Source organism: Diadema antillarum, unplaced genomic scaffold (assembly GCF_040938485.1).
Source record: "Diadema antillarum isolate AM-2024a unplaced genomic scaffold, OU_Dant_1.0 seq00000792_RagTag, whole genome shotgun sequence".
NCBI lineage: Eukaryota > Metazoa > Echinodermata > Echinoidea > Diadematoida > Diadematidae > Diadema > Diadema antillarum.
This window is the reverse complement of record NW_027271679.1, coordinates 202,046-224,680: the sequence shown is the minus strand read 5'-3', so window position 1 is coordinate 224,680 and position 22,635 is coordinate 202,046. Positions and strand designations below refer to the sequence as shown.

General features: G+C 38.3%; 1 protein-coding gene across 1 annotated transcript in view; it reads left to right on the top strand.

Moving 5' to 3' along the window:
* Window positions 1-21,924, top strand: part of LOC139739275 (nociceptin receptor-like) — a 63,918-nt gene extending 41,994 nt beyond the window's left edge. Inside the window, exons 2-3 of the mRNA XM_071649884.1 lie at window positions 20,810-21,002; window positions 21,803-21,924. Coding sequence (XP_071505985.1) covers window positions 20,810-21,002; window positions 21,803-21,924 — 315 coding nt within the window. The remainder of the gene's footprint in view (window positions 1-20,809; window positions 21,003-21,802) is intronic.
* Window positions 21,925-22,635: the final 711 nt, after the last annotated feature.

The window sequence follows — 22,635 nt, the reverse complement described above, 5'->3', positions numbered from 1 at the left end:
CTATCGAAGTTCATCTTTTCATGTGAGACATCTGCCTATGATTAATTGACAAAGGATTTTTTATTAATTGTTTGCAGAATTTTATCGTCATCTCTTTAAAAAGTGTATTGATTTCAAATATCTAAGATATGAATAATACTTCATGAAACTTCAAATAGAGTATAAGCCAGCCCCAGTTATTGCAATTTCTGATGTCACGGAAACAAATTGTGCAACATAAGGTGAGAAGAATACCATTCTCCTTTTTATTTCGAAAACCTACCGAAACTCGAAGAACACGCCTGATATTTGTGACGTCACTGAATGGACTCAGCAAGCAAAAGTAGACTATGTCCTATAGACAATGCACAGATTCAAAGGTGTAATTGTTTTCCTAGGTGAGCGGTGTATTGATATTTAGCCGAGATAAAATCCATACCAATGCAAAGTGATCTAACGTTTTTCCGTGTCGTTTGAATGATCTGCTTTAAAAATGTCAACAATAACGACAATCCATCAAATTAAAAAAAAATAAAATTCCATGTCTCTCATGCATTTGCCCGCCCCGAACACATGACCAAAGTCATTGTCAGCATTCGCTTGGCCTTGCTATTGTTTTCTAGTTATGCATTCAGCCGCACGGCCGCGCGGGACGGTTGCTGTTCATTCACATTCACAGTTTGTTAGGCAGGCTTTACAAACTTGATAATGAAATGGTCCTTGCCTTCTAGTGACGGTTTCTAAGCTGGGTACTGGTATATAGTAACGTTCTGTGCCACCTTTCTTTCGAAAAGTATCACAATAAGGCTAATTCGAAGTAAATTAATCTCTTCTTCAGTAGCAATGAAAGCACTTCTGATGTTTGTTTAAGCTATGACACGTCGTCTGCTGTTGTTAAATCAAATGTAAATTAGTCCATTTCATTACGAGAGTAAACTTCGCCGAATTGTCCCGAAGTCATCAAAAGTGCTTTCAATACCGCAGACATCGTATGATTTGCTCTTTGCTCTTGTTGCGTTCCCCGTTGTGTAATAAACCAAAGTCTTACATTTTGTCATTTCCAAGATTCTAGCATAAACACAGCATAATCTGTATTTTTCTTTGCACTTTACGCACGCAGTATACCAATTATGTAGAAGTAAATCTTTTCGACCTTGGTGTCTCTGTTATCGCAGCTATCCATTACATTGATTAACATGCCATATAATAATTCAATGGGCGCCAAGCCGATCCGTTATAAAACACTCTAGCTTCATATTAACTTGCGAGTAGGTTTGTAATTTAACCGCTACCGGGTCGTCAGGTTGGATCTCCCGTTGAGAGAGATGTGTAAATGACCAGGGGCTTGACTGACGGCTATAACCACAGGAGGGGGGGAGGCGGAGTGAAATACAGCGGCTGCTCGATCGGGTAATTTCTTCCAACTGGAGAGTTTTCTCTGAGCTTCAGGTGAAATTCTGACCAACATAATGTACTCTGTCCCTCATTCTGCCCTCCAGGAGAGTTACACAGCGCCTGCCATTTTTGCAATATGCTGCCACTTTTACGCGTGATGTGGTTATTGCCCATCCAATTATCTCGAACCGTGTGAGGGGGTCAATCTAGCTCTTGCAGCAATAAGCATGCTGTTGATGGTCCAGTGATTCTGACGATCGGGGGTGTGGATGAGAGCATTAAATCGACATTGTCCAATAATACCTCGCTGGCAAGGTAATTGACAGCCCCACATAGTTAAAGACGGATATATGTGACGTATATTCCGTCTCCATCCTCCCGTATTATCAGTTCTTCTTCTTCTCCTCCTCCTCTTCTCCTTCCTCCTCCTCCTCTTCCTCTTCTTCTTCTTCTTCTTCTTCTTCTTCTTCTTCTTCTTCGTCTTCTTCTTCTTTTTCTACTTATTAAACAAACCAGTGCTACTAATTCTGCTGTAGCCTTTGCCAAGGCCCTATCGCTGTATGATGGCTATAACGGGCGAGTAAATTCACTTCGCCAAATTCGCTCACACCATACCGCGTGAGGGCCTTGGCAAAAGGCTAATTCTGCTGCTGCTCTGACCACGGTATATTTTACAATGCCGTCACCTCTGTCTATCATCTAGGCCCTCCCTGCCTTCCTTGTAGCAGTACTGTGTAATTTTCTCCATCGCCCTTCCATTATTTCCTCTTCGATAAAAATCATTTGTCTTCTTATAACCTTTCTCCTGTATTGTGTTCAATCTCTTCTCACTTTTCTTCGTCGCCTTCTTCTTCCTTTCCTATACTTTCTGTCCTTCCTTTTTGCTCCGTTCTCCACGCTTTCCGAGATTTCGGGGCGACACGTGATACCAATAAAGATCATCTCCAGTAATGACAGGATGCGGATTCAAATGACAAGAAAAAGAAAGGTTAATGGGTTACAGGATTGCTTTCTTGTTTTCCCGCCTTTGTGGCGCCAGTTACCTCTCTTCCGTCGAGTCCTTGTGTATGTGTTAGCATATGACTATGCAAATACTACAATTGTTATGCACATGCTTTATATTTGTTGTTGTTGTTCAACATTCTTTATTATATTTATAGACAATGTAACATGAAAGGCCTAGGTTGTCTCCTGGATTTAATAGGAGACACAAGACAAAGACAAAGGACAGTACAGAAAAACATGTAAATACATCTTACATTATTTTGGTTATTTTGTGCGGAACACCCTCAGGTGAAACAGGCTGATTCATGTTTAAATGGGGAACGAAAACAATATTATTGCATCTACACATTTTTTTCCCTTCTACTTTCACATCTTTCCAATGAAGTGGTTGCATTCCTCCCGGCTAGGTTAATGTGAAATACATCAATGCGAACATATAATATCATGTTCATTTTAAGAGCAATTGCTGTTCTTATCAATACCGAAAAGGACATTTCTGCTTCAATAGATTTATGAAATTCTCGTGATGACCAGAGAGCGTTCCTGTGGTTTCTTGTAAGAAAATTGATAGAATAGAACACATCGCTTCGATTTCATCTCACTGGCGCCAGTATCTGCAGGGAATTAATCCCACCGAATTTGACGAAGATGTCTGCTTCACGTACAGTATTTCTACAAATTCTCGGTTGGGGAGGGGGTACTTTTTTCCACTAGCATCTTTCACAGGCATCCTTTTTAGGGGTTCCATCTTTCTGACGTTTCTCTTCATTCCACGCACTCTCATTTATCTTTCAGATACCTGTTGATCTATACGTGACGCAAGAAATCTTTTTGCTAATGGAGACAGCGCAAAGGCCCCCTCCCCACCCCGTAACTTGAGTTATCTGTAGGTGATCTCATCGTGACACAGGGCTTGATCGATGAGCGCTATTTGCAATCACCGCTTGAAAAGCAAGCAGTGCATACTTCAGACTCAAGCATACAACTCTAAAGGAATTCTAAATGTTCTCCAAAGTATATGAAGTAACAGAATATTCTGGTGAATTTTAACTCTGATTTAAGCATTTCGTTCTACTGTATCTAGATAATGATCGAATATGATTGTGACAATAGAAAATAACATTTAAGAGTCGCTGCCAGGTCACAAATAAGCGAAGACCGATCACTGACAGCCACATACTCCCTCCCCCCCCCCCAAAAAAAAAAGAATAATAATAATGATAAAAATAAAAAAATGAATAAAAATAAAACCACAACAACGCGTATGGTGACCATCGACAACCATGCCTGGGGCAAACGGCCGCCATAAGCCAGAACTCGATCGTTTCCTGCTATATCATATATATAGCATAGATAATCGTTTACTTGTTTATTTATCTTTTTGTTTATTCATTTACAATTTATCTTTAACCATGCAGGTGATATACAATTGTCGATGATATCTTATTGGTATGTATTCTTTCACGATAAAAAATGGCGTTTTCTTACGTATAACCATGCACGCGTACACTTCATACTGTTAGGTATTGCTCATGGTTGTGATTGTAAAATTACTTAGTAATCTAAAAACGAAAAAGAACAATAGGAAAGAAATAATTAATGGATGCATGAAATACTATCATCGAAAGAACAAAAAAAAAATCAGTTTAGGGGCATTTCTTTTTTCTTTTTTTCTTTTATACAGAAATCCCGAACTCCTACTGCTTCTTTCTTTAAAGCATTAATCGCATTGAACGTCGTGCATTCCCAAATAGAAATCGACAACAACCTTTGTGTTCAGATTATGTTGATCGGATTGTTTCCAGTACTTGGATGATATTACAAATTTAACCTCTATGTTTCCTTTTATCTCGGACATATCTGCTTTACTTAACTCTTTATGTAACATGATGTAAATCCCCTGCGTGCCACGTTATTCTGAGACAGCCGCATAGTCATGCTTTGGGACAATATTCTATTTTTTTCAAATCTGTGAAACTTCTATAGATTTTTATTGCCCTTGAAATATAATACGTAAAGTTGCATTGAAAATATGAAGCTCTTTGCTTTGATGTAAATTCTGTAGTGACAAATCTATAATTGTTTTTTTTTCATTCTTTCAAATGACCAGTAACTACACTATTAAAGAGGAATGACTTTTGCACATAAAACAGTGACAAAAACTTAGAATTCACTTGCAAATCCAGTAGGGAACACTGCCAGATAATGAATCCCAACATTAAAAAAAAAAAAAATACATGCAGCAGGAATGGAATCGCTTTAATTGTACTATGACATTTGGCGATTTATCAAACGTTTTGGGCGGGTTTGTGGGTTGAGCAGAATATGCGAAATTGGCATGCCGTTGACTGAGCCGGATGTGCGAACATGGCACAAAAAGAGTTAAGCAGATATGATGTGGAATGTTTCAGTTACAACGTGCAAAGCAAACGTTGGGCATGAATTTAATGAACGTTTTTGCAGTCATGTACAGCTACATGTTTATATACCTGTAGGCCTATTCGGGTCTCTTCTGATCACAGTGGTATTTCCAACAGAAAGACTGATAGTGAAATACACCCTTGTCCATTTTACGCTAAGATGAGTTGAAGCAGTAGGCCTACTAAATTTGTCTTTCAGAAATAGACAGTAGTACTTCCACTAACTTTCGACTGCATTGGATTAAGATCAGCAAAATTAATGCACACATTTAGCAATATGCAAAAAAAAAGAAGAAAAGAAACGGATGAGTTATCAAGCGCAATATGCAATTTCTGATGGAGGAAATTCAATCGAAATTTCAATGCACCTTCCATCTACTGTGACGTTTCGCCTATTTGGCAAAATTTTAAGATGCATGCCTCCTCCTGTTTATTCGAAATAGCAGCGTTGATTGAAATTACCTGGAAATCCATTTTGATACAAACCGCATCCTGTTTTAAATCTCGGTGCGTGTCGCAAAGTGATGTAAATTAAAACATCGAGTTTCGCATTACGGTACTGTTGTCAGTGTCGTGTGCTCTGCATAGAGTCGTAAATTCGATACAGTCGTGCTAGCAATCACTGACTTGTAGAAGATAAGAGGGAATCGGATAATATTGACTATTTTAGCAAATAAGGAAGGAGTGTAGGGCCGAGACAATAAGGTGCCTGACTGTGAGTAATGAAGGTTTGTAAATTCGGAATGAAAGTTGGCAATTATAGCTTTTGAAAGTTTCAAGAAAAAAGACCCCAAACGTTACTGGTAAAACCGAGAGCACTGAGATTTGTATCAAACACTTTCAAGACACTTAGTCCCCCTTGAGTAATTTGTTTTTGAGAAGCAGAGAAATTAGAACAGGACAAAATTTGAGGAAATGCTGATAAAACATAGAGGGCTTACATACAAAAGATTTTTTTGTAAGCTAAATGTAGCAGAAAGAAAGAAAACAAAAACAAAGACAAAAAGCTGCTGAAAACTGTTCATCCAATAGTGGCGAGGCAGTGGAGTAATTGTGCCTCTGACAAAGATTCTGCCAGGACCCTAAAGCTGAGGACCCCTTTGACTCCTTTTTGGAAGCACTGATCAATCGAACAAAACGATTGGCAATTCCATGATGTCATACACCAGCTCATTACTATTTGCTCTGTACTATATATTCGTCCTTAAACATGATCATTGTATTTTCTTTTTCTGTTCAAGCTACATGCACACAAAAAAATCAATAATGAAAAAAGAAATAGAGATTCTATGGAGTTTTATACATAGGGCAAATGGACGGTTAGCTGGCATGCTACACCACGGAGTTGCCAATTTCTGTTCTATTGGTATGTTATCACTTTTTATGTTGTTTTTAATCAAAATTCTCACTAGCCTGTTCCTCTCATTTTCTGGATCTATATCATTATGGAAACAAAGTTATCTTTAGGTGGACTAATTCACCTTTTTTTTCTACCCCCTTTTCAACGAGAATCTGGTTGATCGTATACAAAGCGTGTGGGGATATCAGAATCCGGAAGAGATCGAGTGGAAAAGAAAAAGTGATATTCTTTGTAACTCCTGGATAAGATATTTGTTGCTGTCAGCGCATTGTTTGGGTGTCATTCATTTTTTTTATCATAATGATATTGTGTTTAAACACACAAACCGGCTTCTTAGATTTGGCGCGATTTGAATCATTGATGACACAGACTGCTACCAGAAAGTACATCTCTCGTGTGAACATGAGGAACCCTCGAAGGGTGCTGTTCGTTATTCCGAAGGTTCGCTATTCCAAAGGTCCGTTATTCCGAAGGGTCGTTAATCCGAAACACGCAAATTCCCTATACCTAGAGGTTCGTTAGTCCGAAAATGAAAAAGGGTTCGTTAATCCGAAAATTTGTGGCGTTATTCCGAAGGTACGTCACTCCGAAAATTGGTTAATCCGAAAATGAAATTCGGAACAATGAACCTTCGGAATAACAAATCTTAGGAATAAAGAGCCTTCTGAATAACGAACCTTCCGAATAACGAGCTGTAACCACATCAAAAGAGATCTATGAAGTGCTAAGGCGGTTCGTGCTATCATGGACCCTACCAATAGTGCCTACTGACTTGATATTGGGAGTCAAGTATTACTACTACCTTAAAAACAAAGGTGACTGCGGTCATTCAGAAGACTTTCTGGAGTTTGATGAACTTTGCAAAAATAAAAAATAAAAAGCAAGACGCTCATGGAAATGTAATTCAAAGCAATCCAATGTTTTGCAGGAGCTGATCATTTCAACGGCCGTCACCAGGTATCAAGGATAGGACGTTCATAATTATAAAGTTAATATAGTACAGTGGCTTATATCCTAACAATGTGTACTCAACAATAGGATCTTCTCACATTAAACACGGTGTACTACTAGTATTGCTCTTAATAACCGTCACTTACACACCATGCTATTTCATGGCCGCTTCGTGGTAATCAATGTAATTACATATTGATTTAAGGCAGGTATGACCAGATGGATCGGCATTGCGATTGCTTGGCAAGGCTGAAGCTGTCATAGCGTACAATCAAGGACGAAAGGGATTTGCGTCCGCCCAGCGCTCGCTGTCCAAAATAAATTGCGTGCGAGTATATACACCGCAGATTATTGTCCGCCGTCACGACAGGTATAGCATGAACCGTGTTTGCGCCTCCGTGAGTCGTGACAGTGCGGAATCGGCAAAATTCTCACGACCTGAAACGCAACCGATATAGCAGAGTATACCTGTTTGAATAGTTATCTGTTCCCGAGCTTTCAGTTAGGCTAAATCGGCACGTTCGCACCCATCGATTCACTGCCGTAAATCCAAACAAAACTGATGATTTTCCTCTCGAATTTCTTCATGAAATGTCTCCTGACGGTTGGTGTGTGTTTGGAATGAATGATGAGCTTTCTCGCTTTTCCATTTTATGATAATAGTGCCAGGGTTTTTCTTTTAATTCTTTCTTTATACTTTTGGCGAAGCACGATTCAATCGACAGGTGAAAAGAAAAGGTCCACGGCCACTGTCAAATATCCGCTCAAAGTGTTGTTGATATAAGATATTCATTGAAACCGGTGCAGCGTAATATTTAAGAAATCAAAGAAGCATAGAAGCTTACATCGAATTGAAAACACTGAATATGCGAGTTTCGTCAAAATTACCCCAGACCATACAGACGTCACTAATCTGTGAATCTTTGGCAAGCATTAGTAAATCAAGATAATCAAATCCTTTCACACACCTGCAATATGTCGCATTTCCTTGGAATGAATGAAATATCCACAGCGAAGTGCGTTTAGTAATCAAACCGTTGTTTAGAGTGAGTGAATATAAGGACCCTCTCCACGATCCTTGTTTGCAGAGTATGAAGTAAAAAGAAGCTATTCACTTGACAAAACTTTCTTATTTTTTTATTTACGAGTTTTACCACAAAAATAACAATTTCATTATAGCCATACTATGCCCACATCAGTGCGCTCTGTCCGTTCTTCATTCTGGTTTTTTTTTTTTTTTTTTTTTTCACCGCACTTAATTTATTTTAATGTAGGCCCATCTAGATATAGTAATCCCTCCTTATGTGATTGTATGAATTGCCCTGCTGATCAAGATTAAATAAAGACACAGAGAAACGAGATCTGCGTCCTTTGATTGCCAATTCAAATCGACGCGTGAACTATTTTAATTAAGAATGTATTTAGCGGTATGTCAGGATAATTGTTTGAAAAAGAAAAGGGTGTATACCACACAATTGCGCATCAGCAGTATTAATGATGAGACAGTGCAAAGAGAAGTGTGAGACAAACTTTGCTTCGCCTTGTGTGTTTCAGAATGATAAACTGGCAGTAGTTATCTGCTAAAAATGTCTACTCACTTTACAGTACTGTTTAACGCCACCTCTCCATCTCTCTCGCTTTATATATCAATATATCTATCTCAATCTATCAACCAATCAATCGTATTATCTATCTATCTACTATCGCTCTCTATCTCTCTCTCATTCTCTCTATATCATCGACTGCGCAAATGTGTGCAATACTCTTGTACCTGCAAGAATGGTCGATATAGCCTAAACCAAAGAAACTTGTCAGATTGAAAGGGTGTCATGATCCTTGTTGGCCACATCCGTATAGTTAAAATGTAGCTCACTTCAGCTAAACGCCAACGGACTAAAACATACATACAAATTCGACAGCTTGGTTCGTATCTTATATACAACCTTATCTGTATTCGAATCGCTGCACAAGCAACCACCGACAGGAAGCTTGAAAATATGAGACATATCCCATTTGACATTTGCAAATCTGAAACATTCTTCAAGTTGAATTCATTCTGAATGAGATGTCTCGTTGAAAAATGTCAAACATTTCTCGACTTCGCATGAATGAAGATGCGTCTTTACCTCAATTTCGGCATTATTTGTCCACGAATTGATCTCAACAAAATCAGTTTTAAAGGAAAGATCACCATTACTAGTCTGAGACAGACAGTCAGACTGAAGATCAAGTGTATAACAAAATGACGTGCCATCAGGAAGGCAAGATGCCAAAGGACTCCTAAATATAGATCTTGATTAGCAAGTATACTGTGATTCCGTGGTTGTTTTGAGATTATCTATCGCCCTTCATATTCAGCGAAGAGTAGCTTTCCACTTTACATTTCACTTCGCATCACATTTTCTCTTTATTGATAAACAAAAGCGTGAACTTTCAATAGCCCTCGATTGTAGGGACTACTGCCTTTCACCTCTGTGAGTAGTTATCATCTTGGACTGTTTAAAAGGTTGAAATCGCCACAGGATAAGATTTCAATTCGTTTAAATATTGTACATTCTAGAGAACAATACTGATACCACGAAATGGAAATACTAGTATAATTGTATGGTATTTTCATTCCCTAAATTCGCCGAAAAGTATGCACCGCATAATTTTGAGTGACACTGCACTTTTTTCTCCTTTTTTTTCAGAGGTTAAACCCCATTTAAGACGTGAGAAAAATTATATCAGTCCATCCAAGATGCAAGTGACGATTTGTAAGGATTAACAGTTACGACAGAAGTCATAGTTGCACTATATAGTTATAATAGTAGGGTCAAGCTGCAGCATTCAGTGATGTTCTGGTAGGGGGGTCATCTTATCAGCTATTATGTCGTTGGTGCTACTTTTACTTTTGATTCCTTTTGGCAATGTATACTGTATTTGTACGGGGTTTTTTTTTCTTCAACTCATGAAACTCTCACTGTTTCGTAGTAACTCAATCTAAAGCAAACAATTTTTTTTTTTCAAGTGTCAAGATTCAGTCTGAAAATAATACCGTCTCGTACGCAAGATAACACAGCAACTTTGCAGCGAAATGAGCAGGTGTATTTATTATATCTGTAGAATTCACATCCTTCTTTCCACGAAGATAAAGGGGGGAGATATCCAACAACACACCACGCACTCTGCGAAACGCGCGAACATACCATATTGAAATTAGGACGGAGTGGCAGGAGACTGCATGAGAGCGGCTGCTTCCGAGGGATTGCTTATTTGCATAGATGCCGTCTTTCAGGAAACGCCTCTCTCGCTCAAACACCAGGGCTGTACTCGGCAAATTTGAGCATCGTCAGCGCAGCAAACTCTCTTAACGGACAAAAAACGCCCCCGTGAGATGTGCGAAGAGAGGCAATCAATTAACCCAGTGAGCACTAAGAAGTGGGTATCCAGCATGCTCCTTAAATGACTAACGCCCGACATAAACAGAAAACATCAGTCTCTTCGCACCAGTTATACGTAATGAAACTGTTGTTGCATATTATGATAATGATACACTCAGTCTGTCTGTTTCTTTGCCCCTTTCTTTCTTTGCCTCGTAGAGTTTATCGGTGTGTAAAATTATTGTTTTTCCTTTTGTGTGTGTGTGTTTCATTGATATTTCATAAAATGTTTATAAGTAATATAAAGTGATGATAATGTCATGATGTTTTGACACGTACGACACGTTAGAATAGAGCAAATGCTATACTTTGCAAGATTCAATTGTTTTTCTGTCATTATATATTATATATAATATATATATATATATATATATATATATATACATATATATGTGTGTGTGTGTGTGTGTGTGTGTGTGTGCATTTATGTGTATTATAAAGAGGAATCCTCCCCACATCCCGTCTTAGTTCAAAGGTCATGAATTACTAACCTACGTGAGGGCGAATTAGGGCGTCGGGGATCTGTTTAAAGTATGGTTTAGCCAAAGTTGCAGTTTGGGTCAGATACCGAGCTACGCAAAACGAAACAGGTGTTGATGTACAAAGTATATAATTATAGTGATCAAAAGCCCAAGAAAAGTTAAACTGCAACGTTTGTTAAATGATTTACAAGTCGCCCTTTGCATGTCTTTTAAACCATTCACAAATTCAACATTATGCTCGACGAGTGATACAAGTACACGAAATTAGAATAAAGATTAATTACACTCTATATACATCACGTATGACACTCGACAGTAGAAATTGAGCGACTTTCCTCAAATTAATATCGAAGTCAGGCTCTCTAATTGCTCGACTGTCAAACTTTAGACGTCTTTCTCGGGTGGATTGAGACTCCTGAAGGCAATTTCGCAAAAGACATCTGACTTTTCGCAACCCGCGGATCTGGTGACCCATATACTCCCTAATCTTCCCCCATCGGCCCGGAACTCATTGCCCGCTCCTTTTTACGCGATTAAATGTTGCTCGACAATCGATGAAGTGGCGCTATTTCATATCCACGGGAGGGGAGGGGTGGGGCGGGGGCGGTGGAAGGAAGCGAAGGGGAGGCGGCCAACATAAAAAAGATCCCTTCGCTATCGGCAGCATCGGACAGTGCCGCGGAATACGATGCATCGCTGCTCAAAGTGCGGTGAACTGTCAACTTGCGAATTCGTATACGTGCCCAGACGATTCCTTCTCCTTGTTTTGGTTCTCCGTGTTTACTGTTTTCATTATGGAAAGCAGGCACCTTGTGCAAATTAGCCAGCCGTCTGGTTGGCATGAAGACCCGTTGACTTCCCATAATCCAAACGGACCCATCGGTCATCTTTCCAGGTTCAGAAATTTTTCAAAACGTACTTCATTTGAGTCTCTCAAGTTAGCAAAACTACAGAGAAGCGTCTGGTGCATCTAGTAGGGGTGACATACTGTTATCATTATCATGCTATCATTATTATCATAATTAATTTTCTTATCACCATAATGATTATCATTACAAATGAGGAAGAACGAATCCCGAGGTAAGTACAGCATCTCCGACTTTGATAGTGTTTAACAGATCTTACCCCCGGGCCTTACCCAGACAACGTAAGGGCAACGTCCGGAGAATTGGGCATCAAGTTTCCGCGACAACGTCGGAGCAACATTTTTCTAGGAATGTCTCAAAATGCAAAATACAGAGTATTAAAAAAAAAAGAAGAAGAAGAAAGATTGTCCGGACGTCGCGGTAACTCGATCCGGTTCGAAAGGATCTGTCAAAAACGGGTTTTGGTGGTGGGGATTATTAAAGGCCGCGACTCCTTGCCTCAAAAGAAGTTATGGGATATGGGTGTACATTATGGTGACCTATAGTTTGTTGTTCTTTCTTTAGAAGGAAATAATGAAATTAGTTGAATGAATAAAAAGTTATCTCTTTGCGTATGGTGTGAGTGAGTTTGTTTGCTTATTTTTTGTGTGTAGATGTGAACTGTTTTATGTGTTTTATCATCTCGAGGCCTGCTATTTGGTTTTATTTGCGTAAGTAGGTTGGCTTTTGTACGATTTCGTCTTTACATTACACAGTAACTTGCCATTGCCGAGAATAATAAAGTTTGATGATTTTTCCCCCCTGTTTTCAATATGTTTTCAATTATTTAGCACCACCAAAATGTGCAAATGATAAGATATAAGAACTGTTCATGATGTTGCTATTTAATAGCCTGTCTCGGCCCTTTCGCAGACCAAGATTCACAAGCTCATTGACAAGCAGATGTCACCTACCCTTGCTTCCGGATAAGATAACCCTACCCTTCTTCCGAACCCCTCACAATTCCTCTCGCCGCTCTTCCCCTTTCTTCTTCACCTGCCACCCCCACCTCACTCCCCCCCCCCCCCCGACACACACATAACTACATATGAAACTCCTTGCCCTGATCATCTTATTATTTGCATCGAAACGCAGGCCACGTGGCAACGCTGTACTTTTTCGAACTGCGGGAATGTAAAGATCCAAATCCCCGTAACAACCAGTGAGCTATATATGTAACTCCGGGCCCACTCGACCGTTAGGGACGTGAGCTGGAAACCAATACGCGACTTCTCAGCTTTGAAGGTTTGCGCATGATCAGAAAGAAAAGGGTCGTTTGTACCAAAGTGCGATATGCTATTCCTGAGTGGCTCTTGAGTTTAGAATGAAGGGGGAGTGTAAGATACGTTAAAACTAGGTGTAGCTATGCAAGCAGCCACGGCTCATGGAGAAGGATGATAATGTTTAATTATAATCGTCATCTAAAGCTCTTCATCAATCGTACACGGGCTTCTCGAGTTTGTATCGCAATGTGAGAATGATGAAGTTATATTGTGTATTGCTTGTTATTGACGTCAAATATATTCCCACTTTGGTCGGATATAATACGGCTTCCTCAAGCGTACAGGTTACAAACTAGTATACATGTATACATACGATATAATAACAATGTAATATACATGTATATTAATATATTATATATATATATATATATATATACATATATATATATATATATATATACAGAGAGAGAGAGAGAGAGAGAGAGAGAGAGAGAGAGAGATTAGAGAGATCTATACTACCTGATTACAAAGGCTTCTAATGGCCAGCATTGCATTTCGCGTACATTATGGACATTTAAAGATTAGCAACATGAGAAGGCAAACATCCCAGCGACATTATGAGCAAAAGCAGAACTTCTCAAATCTTAGTTAGGCAGCAGGACGGTAGGGATAAAAGTGCTCATTACATTTTTTTTTTCAAGTAAACCAAGCATGTATTCATTTTTTTTTTAATGTAAATATTGTTTATTTCTAATTTTGTTCTGATTTGTTTCATCTAATTGTATTTTGTATATATGTTTCATGTACATGTGTATATGTTTTGAAAAAAAAAAGTATGTCATTTTTACCTCATGATGCACGGACATGAGGAAGAACAGCCGTCTGGCTGAATCATGTGCCGTGTTGAAATAAATAAATGAAATGAAATGAAATGAAACATTTGAAAATTTGATTATCTAAAAGTCAGTGGAAATTGGAAAGGAAAGGGATGCTAAGTTTGCTCTTCCTTGTATTTCTGAGGAAAACAGCGAAAGCAGAGAGGGAGATGGGATAGAGAAATATAGATACAAATGAAGTAGAAATGTCTGTAAAATTCGAAGCGTTCAGCCAGTGTAGTTTGATTTGATTTTATTGATTCATTCTCTGTATGGCATTATCTTTATAGGTACATCCATTCTCAGCAATTTCAATAGCATTGTACAAACATCAATGGCATAACACAGCAGTATGACTATTTTAAACAATTTTCGTTATGCATGTACATCTGTTATTATAATCGCATGCGTTACATCTTAATTTCCATACAGAACGATTGCCAAGAATAAACACAAAACTTCAACTGTTTGGCAGTAAGTAAAATAGTGTACCGTTTGTGATGTCTATATTGGACCACAGGTCTCATTCTTGCAGGAATGATGATATTAATAGCAATAATAATGATGATGAAAATAATAGTGATGATAATAGTGGTAATTATAATAATGATAATAATAATAATAATAATAATAATAATAATAATAGCAATAATAATAGTGATAATAATAATGAAAATAATATTGATGATAATAATGGTAATAATAATGATAATGATAATGATAATAATAATGATAATAATAGTAATAATAATAATAATAATAATATCAATATTAATATCAATAATAATGACGAAACAATAGAAATTAGAATTACAAAATGAAATAAGATAAAATAAGACAAATTGAGAAAATGAAAAAAAAACATTGTCAACTTTTGTGTCACCTTAAAGAATGATCATGTTCTCATACCATTTGCTATCTACTGAAGATGGTAAGTTACACTTGGTGAATTCTTGCCCAGAAGTCTTTTGATGCTTTCATGAGTGACAGGGTGGAGTAGGATATGGACCATTTTCCATTCTGTAATTGAGTTCGCTTTCTCGGTCGTATTTTTCTTGGAGGCGACGAAGGCCCGTATCCCTGGAGATTTGAAATTCCCTCCGACGGGCAGCCATCCGAGTTTAATCTTGCATTCGCCGGCCGTCTGTAAGCCCCGAGAGGTAATGGACAGGGCGCGACAGAAGTAGCGCAGCAAAATAACTAACGGGCTGACATTGCAAAGTACGTTTCCTACGAGGGCGGTCCCCCCCCCCCCCCCCCCCTCCATCGCCTTAATATGACACAAGTATCTAGGCAGACATTTTGGATCAGAAAGGTGCAGATAGTAAAAGTTAACTTGCGCCATAGAAAAGAAGAGGCATGCTGTTAATCAGAAAATCAGGATGATAACAATTTTTTGTTGTGTATTATTTTGAACATAATCGGGATTCGAAATGGATTTTCCCTACCATTTTCATTTTTTTTTAATGTGCGATTGCCACATGAACAAGAAGGAGGAGGAGGAGTGGTTGCCATGGCGGTAGAGAAGAAGAAGAAGAAGAAGAAGAGAAGATGAAGAAGAAGAAGAAGAAGAAGACGAAGAAAAGAAGAAGAAGATGATGATGATAATGATGATTATGATGAAGAAAATGATGATAATGAAGAAGACGAACACGAAGAAGAAGAATGAGAACAAATGATGTAGTGCACATGTTCACCAATCAAAAACAACAATATGAATTGTGCACGTCACATGAAGCTTTCGGCAAAGACGATTTCTTGCCTGTAGAACATTATTATATATTGTTGTTGTTCGAGTTCGTGTTCGTGTTCGTGTTCGTGTTCGTGTTTGGAGAGGGGTAGCTGTGTACAATTCAGCTCACATCAACTTTCCGCATATTACCAAGATGGAGGACCTCCGCATCATATACAGAGGCATCCCGTTACTATGCCAACCATGATTATATCCAATAATGTAAGATTCGGCATAATTGCCTGATTATAATGTACTTGCAACTGAAGTATTCAAGAGATTTGATCCATTTTTGATACCATTATGAACATTGGGAGATTGCAGCCATTTATGTTGACATTAATAGCTGTTGCGTTAATGAAATTTATCACTCTAATGGCATAGCTTTCAAAGTAGATCAAATCGGGAGATCATACACAGCCGTCCAGTTGTTGTCACTTCACATTTGAGACTGGTTATTGGCCTCCTATAACTAGATTTACAGCAAACCCATGTAACAAGTAAGAAATAAAAGCTAATATCTGTGCAATGTCTTATAAAACCGATATTTTTCATTCTTTACCTAGCATGTACTTATACTGATGTCACTCTTTCTTCCTCTCTCCTATTCTCTTCGTCACTTACCCCACCTCCCCTTCTATTTCCATATTACTATCCGACTTATTATTCTTCTTTACAAGGCAAGTTGAATCCACATTATTGTATTACATAAGACCCCATTCATATTCTTTAGAACTTAAGACAAGATGAAGTTGGAAAGGAAGGCCGCGTGTAAGTGTAGGATACTTCTGGAAAATCCAGTGAAATGTCACCTTTTGAATTGTTAGAGTATTTACAAGACCCAATGAAGTCGACGGCGTATACCTTTAAGAGCAAGAAGTCCACTTTGCCTTTGTTAAAGGGAACCCAAACCCAGAGAGCAATGTGGATTGAGTGAAAGCAGCAACATTAGTCATGTTTAGTAGAACACATTAGTGAAAATTTGAGGAAAATCAGACAATCGATGCAAAGGTTATGAATTTTTACAGTTTTGATGTTGGAACCGCTGGACGAGGAGACTATAACTAGAGGTTATGACAACAATATAAAGCAAATATAATGAAAATTCCACCAAAAAAAAATCACTTATCTAGCATAATGAAAAAGCACTTGAGTAACCGCTTTCAGAAAGCAGAGGGAATAATTGCCAACCATTATGTCGATATCAAGTTGATGGAATGTGTAATTTTCATGAAAAATGAATTTTTATGGAATTCCCTTTATATATTCTTTATAATATTGCTGTCCGCACATGACGCCACAACTGCTAGTAATCTCCTCATCCAGCGGTTCCAACACCAAAACATTAAAAATTCATAATTTTTGCATCGATTGTCCAATTTTCCTCAAACTTTCACTGATTATATTCTACTAATGGTGCTGCTTTCACTCAATCCACATTTCTCTTTGGGTTTGGGTTTCCTATAGCGAAGGAAGGCAAACGAAGAGTACCTGTCAAACACCCGTGTGAGATTTTTTTTTAAGTGTGAATTGGGTCTCAGCCGTCATCGTCGTATCTTTCAAGCTGCGTGTGGTATTCGATTTGTCGGCGACACCGACTCGACTCCCTCTTTCCACGGTTCCAAATCCACCAAGACTGTAGACTTCCCATATGATAAGCATCGGCCGATCTCAACATGATCATTCGGCTGTTTGAATGACACCGGTAGAGCAGTGAAATATGATCGCAATTCCAACCCAGTGCCAGTTATACAGAGTCTGACGCTAAAATTCAGTGAATTAAATATCCAACTTAAAGGAACCTCGTAGTGGAGTCGCGCAATGAAGTTTGTTTTATACCTTTTTGAATTTGACATGAATTGGGATTGATACACTAGATCCGATTTGGTTTTTACGAGCAAGTGCTATTGTTGACATCAATGATTCAGATCACTTCCATTAATCTATAAAGTGACAATGTACACACCGTGACTGCGATGTCAATCGGTGTCTGGCACCGAAATTCAGTGAATTATGAATTTAACTTAAAGGGACACCTCCTTAATAGTGGTAGTATGAATTTTATTTTCTCCCAATGAATTTGACATGAATTGCGAATGATTTGCTTGATGTCATCTGGGTTTGGTATACAAGCACCATTGTTGACATCGATGATTCAGATCACGTTTATTCATCAACAAAAAAAAAATGTAACAATGCTCAATTACGTAAAATTGCTTGTCAGTATACTCCGTATGCCATGTTTGTTGGTTTGTTTGGTTTGTTTAGTTTGGTCTATTTCTGTATACTGTAGTATACATGCAAAGTGTATTAAACTCTTGCATAAAAAAACAATATTTAATACATCTGGAAAAATCCAAGTAAAAAAAGAAATAAATTACTATATATTTGTTTTACTGTTTCAGTGATATTAGTCTACATTGTATCCGATCTTTAAGCATCAACATGATCAAGTCAACAATACTAACCGCCTAGTACGATGGCATTATGAGGTCACGTATCGTGTAATTAGGACGCAGCGGAAATCGACTCTCGTTCCCTCGTCGTCCCGTGGAGCCTTCAGGAGAATGTTAGGCAAACATTTGTGAAGATGAAGTCACGGCAAAGTTAGGATGTTTACGCATTAACCTTAACTCTGGCGACATTGGACGCCTGCAGGGGGTGTCACGTGCCACATCTGCGTCTCACAACAACACGGTTCGTTTGGCTGTTTGGACAGAAGCGCGACTGGACCTCTCGTTGTAGATAAAATGTGTATATGCTGCGAATTCACGATGAATTTGGCGAACTACTTACGACGAGGCAATAGGAGTCGGAGAATGATTTCGATTGCAACAAAATTCGCTCTGAAAGGCTGCGTGTAGTTATTATATCGGCGTAGAAAAAGTGTGTGTCAATCATTACTATGAAAAATGTTCTGACATATAGGATTAAATATACTTCGACTGCGACAAATTGTTTCGTCGCTTCGAAAGGTTGTAAGGCTATTGATCGCTCTGGATGTGTATCAATGTGTATCAATCATTACTATAGAAAATACTCTGACATAGGATTAAATATATCAATAAATCCTTTTCTTTTTCACACATTTCCCTGCTCCTTCGAGAAAAAAAAAAACATGTCTGTTCCCTTGTCAACCGGTATTTATAATGATTGTCTTTAGTCGCCGAGGCTGCATAGTGTTGCGTTTTAGTTAACATTGCCAAATTGCCGTGATCAATTTTAGCAATTAAGGCTCCAAAGTGTTGAATCAAGACTGATTGTGTGACTGGTGTGACATGAGACATTAAAATGTTGAGATACTCTATATCCTACTATTCTTCTTCATCCACTTCTTCCTTCGACTTTTCCTCGTCTTCTGTCTCCTATTCCTCCTCTTCTTCCTCCTCCTAAGTCTGTTCTTCTTCATCCTCATCTTTCACTTCATCTTCTTCTTGTTTCACGTCTGTCTGAACACGAGCAGATAAGCAAGATAAAAGTAAACACACACACACACACACACACACACACTCACAGACACACGCATGGGAAGATGTAAATTTAGGCTCCGAGCGGTACATTCTAAAAATCATCCTAGATAAACATCAATTGCCATGGTAACTCTGGGGACCGTGCTGAGAGTTGAGTTTGTTGCAGTGATGGTGCGATATCGCTGCCGCTGTCTAGATCTACGTGACGTCATCACTCAGAGTTTGGCGAAAGAGGCTTGTATCGTACTGCAGCTGGTAGCTTGATTCTAAATGGGCCTTGTCGTTGTCGAGGATTGCCCTGAGTTGTTTACTAATAGTTGTAAGTTTGCACAGTATCGGTATATTTTGTGAATATACATATAGAGAGAGTACCTTGATAAGTATTCATTTCGTTTATGAGAACTTCGATGTAATGTCTTTGAACCGAGTCATGACTGATGTGTGTGCTAGTTCACTCTTTGTGGAAATTTTATGGATAAAATAGATAACGTAGATAAACATAGATATATAGGACTACGTTACCCACGCGATGTCCTTGACATTACAGTTGTCATGTGAAGATGCTGATATTTATCATTTATTCATAATGACCACCGGTATCAATGAACCACATTCAATTCAATTCAATTCAAACTTTATTTTCACTTCTTTTTTTTCAACAGAGTGTACAAAGGAATATGTCAAATTTGACATACGTGTTGTTGAAAATATACACAGCCAGCCAGCAATAAACAACATGTTCGTGTCTATTATTATCATCAGTCCAAAGAAAACATTGAAAAGAAACACGATGAGACTGCTTCTTGACAACCATTGATTCAGCTGATACAATATTAACACCGCAAAGTGCTCACAAAAAAAGACAACTTCACTACGTATGCTCTAAAGAGGGCGACATGCGAGGTATCCTGGTCGCCCGCATCAACTAAAGCCTATGAGGATAACCATGTTGCATCATGAGCCAAGTAAAGTTGTGTAATCGCGTCTAAACATTAACTTTATGAGAAAGAGAAGAATGTTATAGACGTCTTGCTAGGAATTTAGTCGAGCCGCAAAAGAGAACATACCTATGGCATCCATCAGCATGCGTCTTCTTTACATTAACCTGCATCGGGTTCCCAAGCATTTAACATCTTTAATCGTTGTTTGTGCAGAATTCTACGGACTTTGTCAAATTTATATTTCTGACAACTGTGGTATGATGCAAAGAAATATGGAAAGGAGCATTTGCGTAATGCATCTACGCAAGATAGAATGGTGTACAATCTCCTCACAGAGAAGAAATGAAAATTAGGCAGACGTAAATGACATGATTGCATGTATCTATGTAAAGATATATGTATGCATTTATTCATTAATTTATTCTTATTTATTCATTTATTTGTTTATTTACATATTTATTTATTTGTTTAATCATTCATAGCTTTAATTAATTAAGTAAATAATTATTCATTTATTTATTCAATTAATTACTTATTCATGTATTCATTCATTCATTCATTCGTTCATTCATTTTTTTCATCATATATCATAATGCACTTATGTTTAATTTCGAAGACAATCTTGACATGATTTTAAATTGATTTCCAGGTGGTACTTACAGTCACCCAGTGCGGGGTACGAGTGAGCGAGCTGATAGCAGTCTATGCCTTAATGAGCACCACGCTGAACGGCCTTCTCAATCCACTGGTCTACTGCGTACTCAGCCGTCAGTACAGAGAGGGCTATGCGAGGTGCTTGAGGTTTCTGGTCGTCGCGTGTGGTCTGCAAAATTGTTTCGGAGGTAATTTTTTTTTTTTTTTTAATTATTGGTGAATTTTAATTGTATGGAGAAAGCGGATGCCATGCTTCAGTCGTGAATATTATTAACCAGAAAAGCCACGTGAGCATATCATGATGTAAAAGTATCAAAGAAGATTTCAAGAAAATTCTAATGAAATGGATAAGAAACAAAGCTGCAAATCGTGATACAAAAATATCGAACAAGATTTGCAGAGATTTCTAAATGGATTCGAAACACTGTAATGTGGTGAACAAAGCTCTAGCTTCTTTCACAATGGATACGACCCGTGTATCGTACACTCATAAATCATACATCCCTTGTACAATGTATTGACTAATAAATACATCTGATTAAGTAGGGTCGTCCTTGAAAATATTGCACTCTAAAGATGCTAACTCTGATAAACAACACCTGATTCTCATATTTATAGCATTAAACATGATTACCATTATAATGATAATGATGATAATGATAATAATGATAACATGATGATAATAGTAATGATAACAATAAGTAGTAGTAGTAGCAGAAGTAGTATTACTGTAGTCGTAGTAATAGTTTTATCATAACTGCTTTCATCAACTTCATCATCAACATTGTTACTTCGAAACTTTTCCTTTAAGTTATCATCAATTCTCGCATTCATGTCCTCATTCTTTTATATTCATTATAAATGTATTCCCATTATCTACATCATCATCATCACTTGCATAACAAGATGAATTAAGAAGATTAAGAAAAGACTCACGTATGATATAGGCTACGCAAGTAACCTGTTTGGTCAATTTCTCCGGATGCAGGCTACTCCCGATGGAGGGAGTCCAGTCGATTCCCAATGTCGCTGGGCGAAACCCACCTTGAGCTCCGTGGTACGACGACCCACAACGGAGAGGAGATCGCCATGAAAGTCACCGTCCTTTGACCGGGTCGATGAACTCCGCAGCCTATACTAGCCTTTGATCTAGCTCTCTGATGAACATATTTTTCTGACATTCTATCGCTCGTTCAAGGACTTCGTGGAATAAAAAGCAGCTGCGAACGATAAACAAAGTTTAAAGGAGTATTTTTTGTACATGTATTCAAAGTGACGACTGCAAAAAAAAAAAAATCAACTCGACTATTTTTTCATGTGACTTCAGCAACTCAAGCAAGTAGTGATGGATGCACAGTATACCTGAGATGTCACCTACCGACAAACGACGACCCAATTCAATCTCACCGAGATGTTCGACTACTACCCCATCTTGTCGTCATACACGACATCGCAAATGACCACGGATTGTAGCGTACGCCCACTTGTGACCTGATCATGGCCCTTAACCAAAATAAAGACGCTGTTGACTTCTTATGACATAATAGTTCCTTTAGTAGTTCGGACAAAGCTTTGCATGCTTACTGAAAGAGTTCTTGACAGATATAGTGGCAACCTACGATACCCCCTACAAGTGCCTTGGTCGGACAAGGACCTGGTCTGGCTTATTCACACTTTCACTGAGAAGTGATAAGTAGTTATTGATTTCACGTATACACCTTTACGTCAAACATTATCTAATTAAAGTTGTATGGGGAATACAAACTTCCGAGGTCGAAAAAAAAAAAGTGTGCATAGATACTCGACAAAACGCGAACAAGC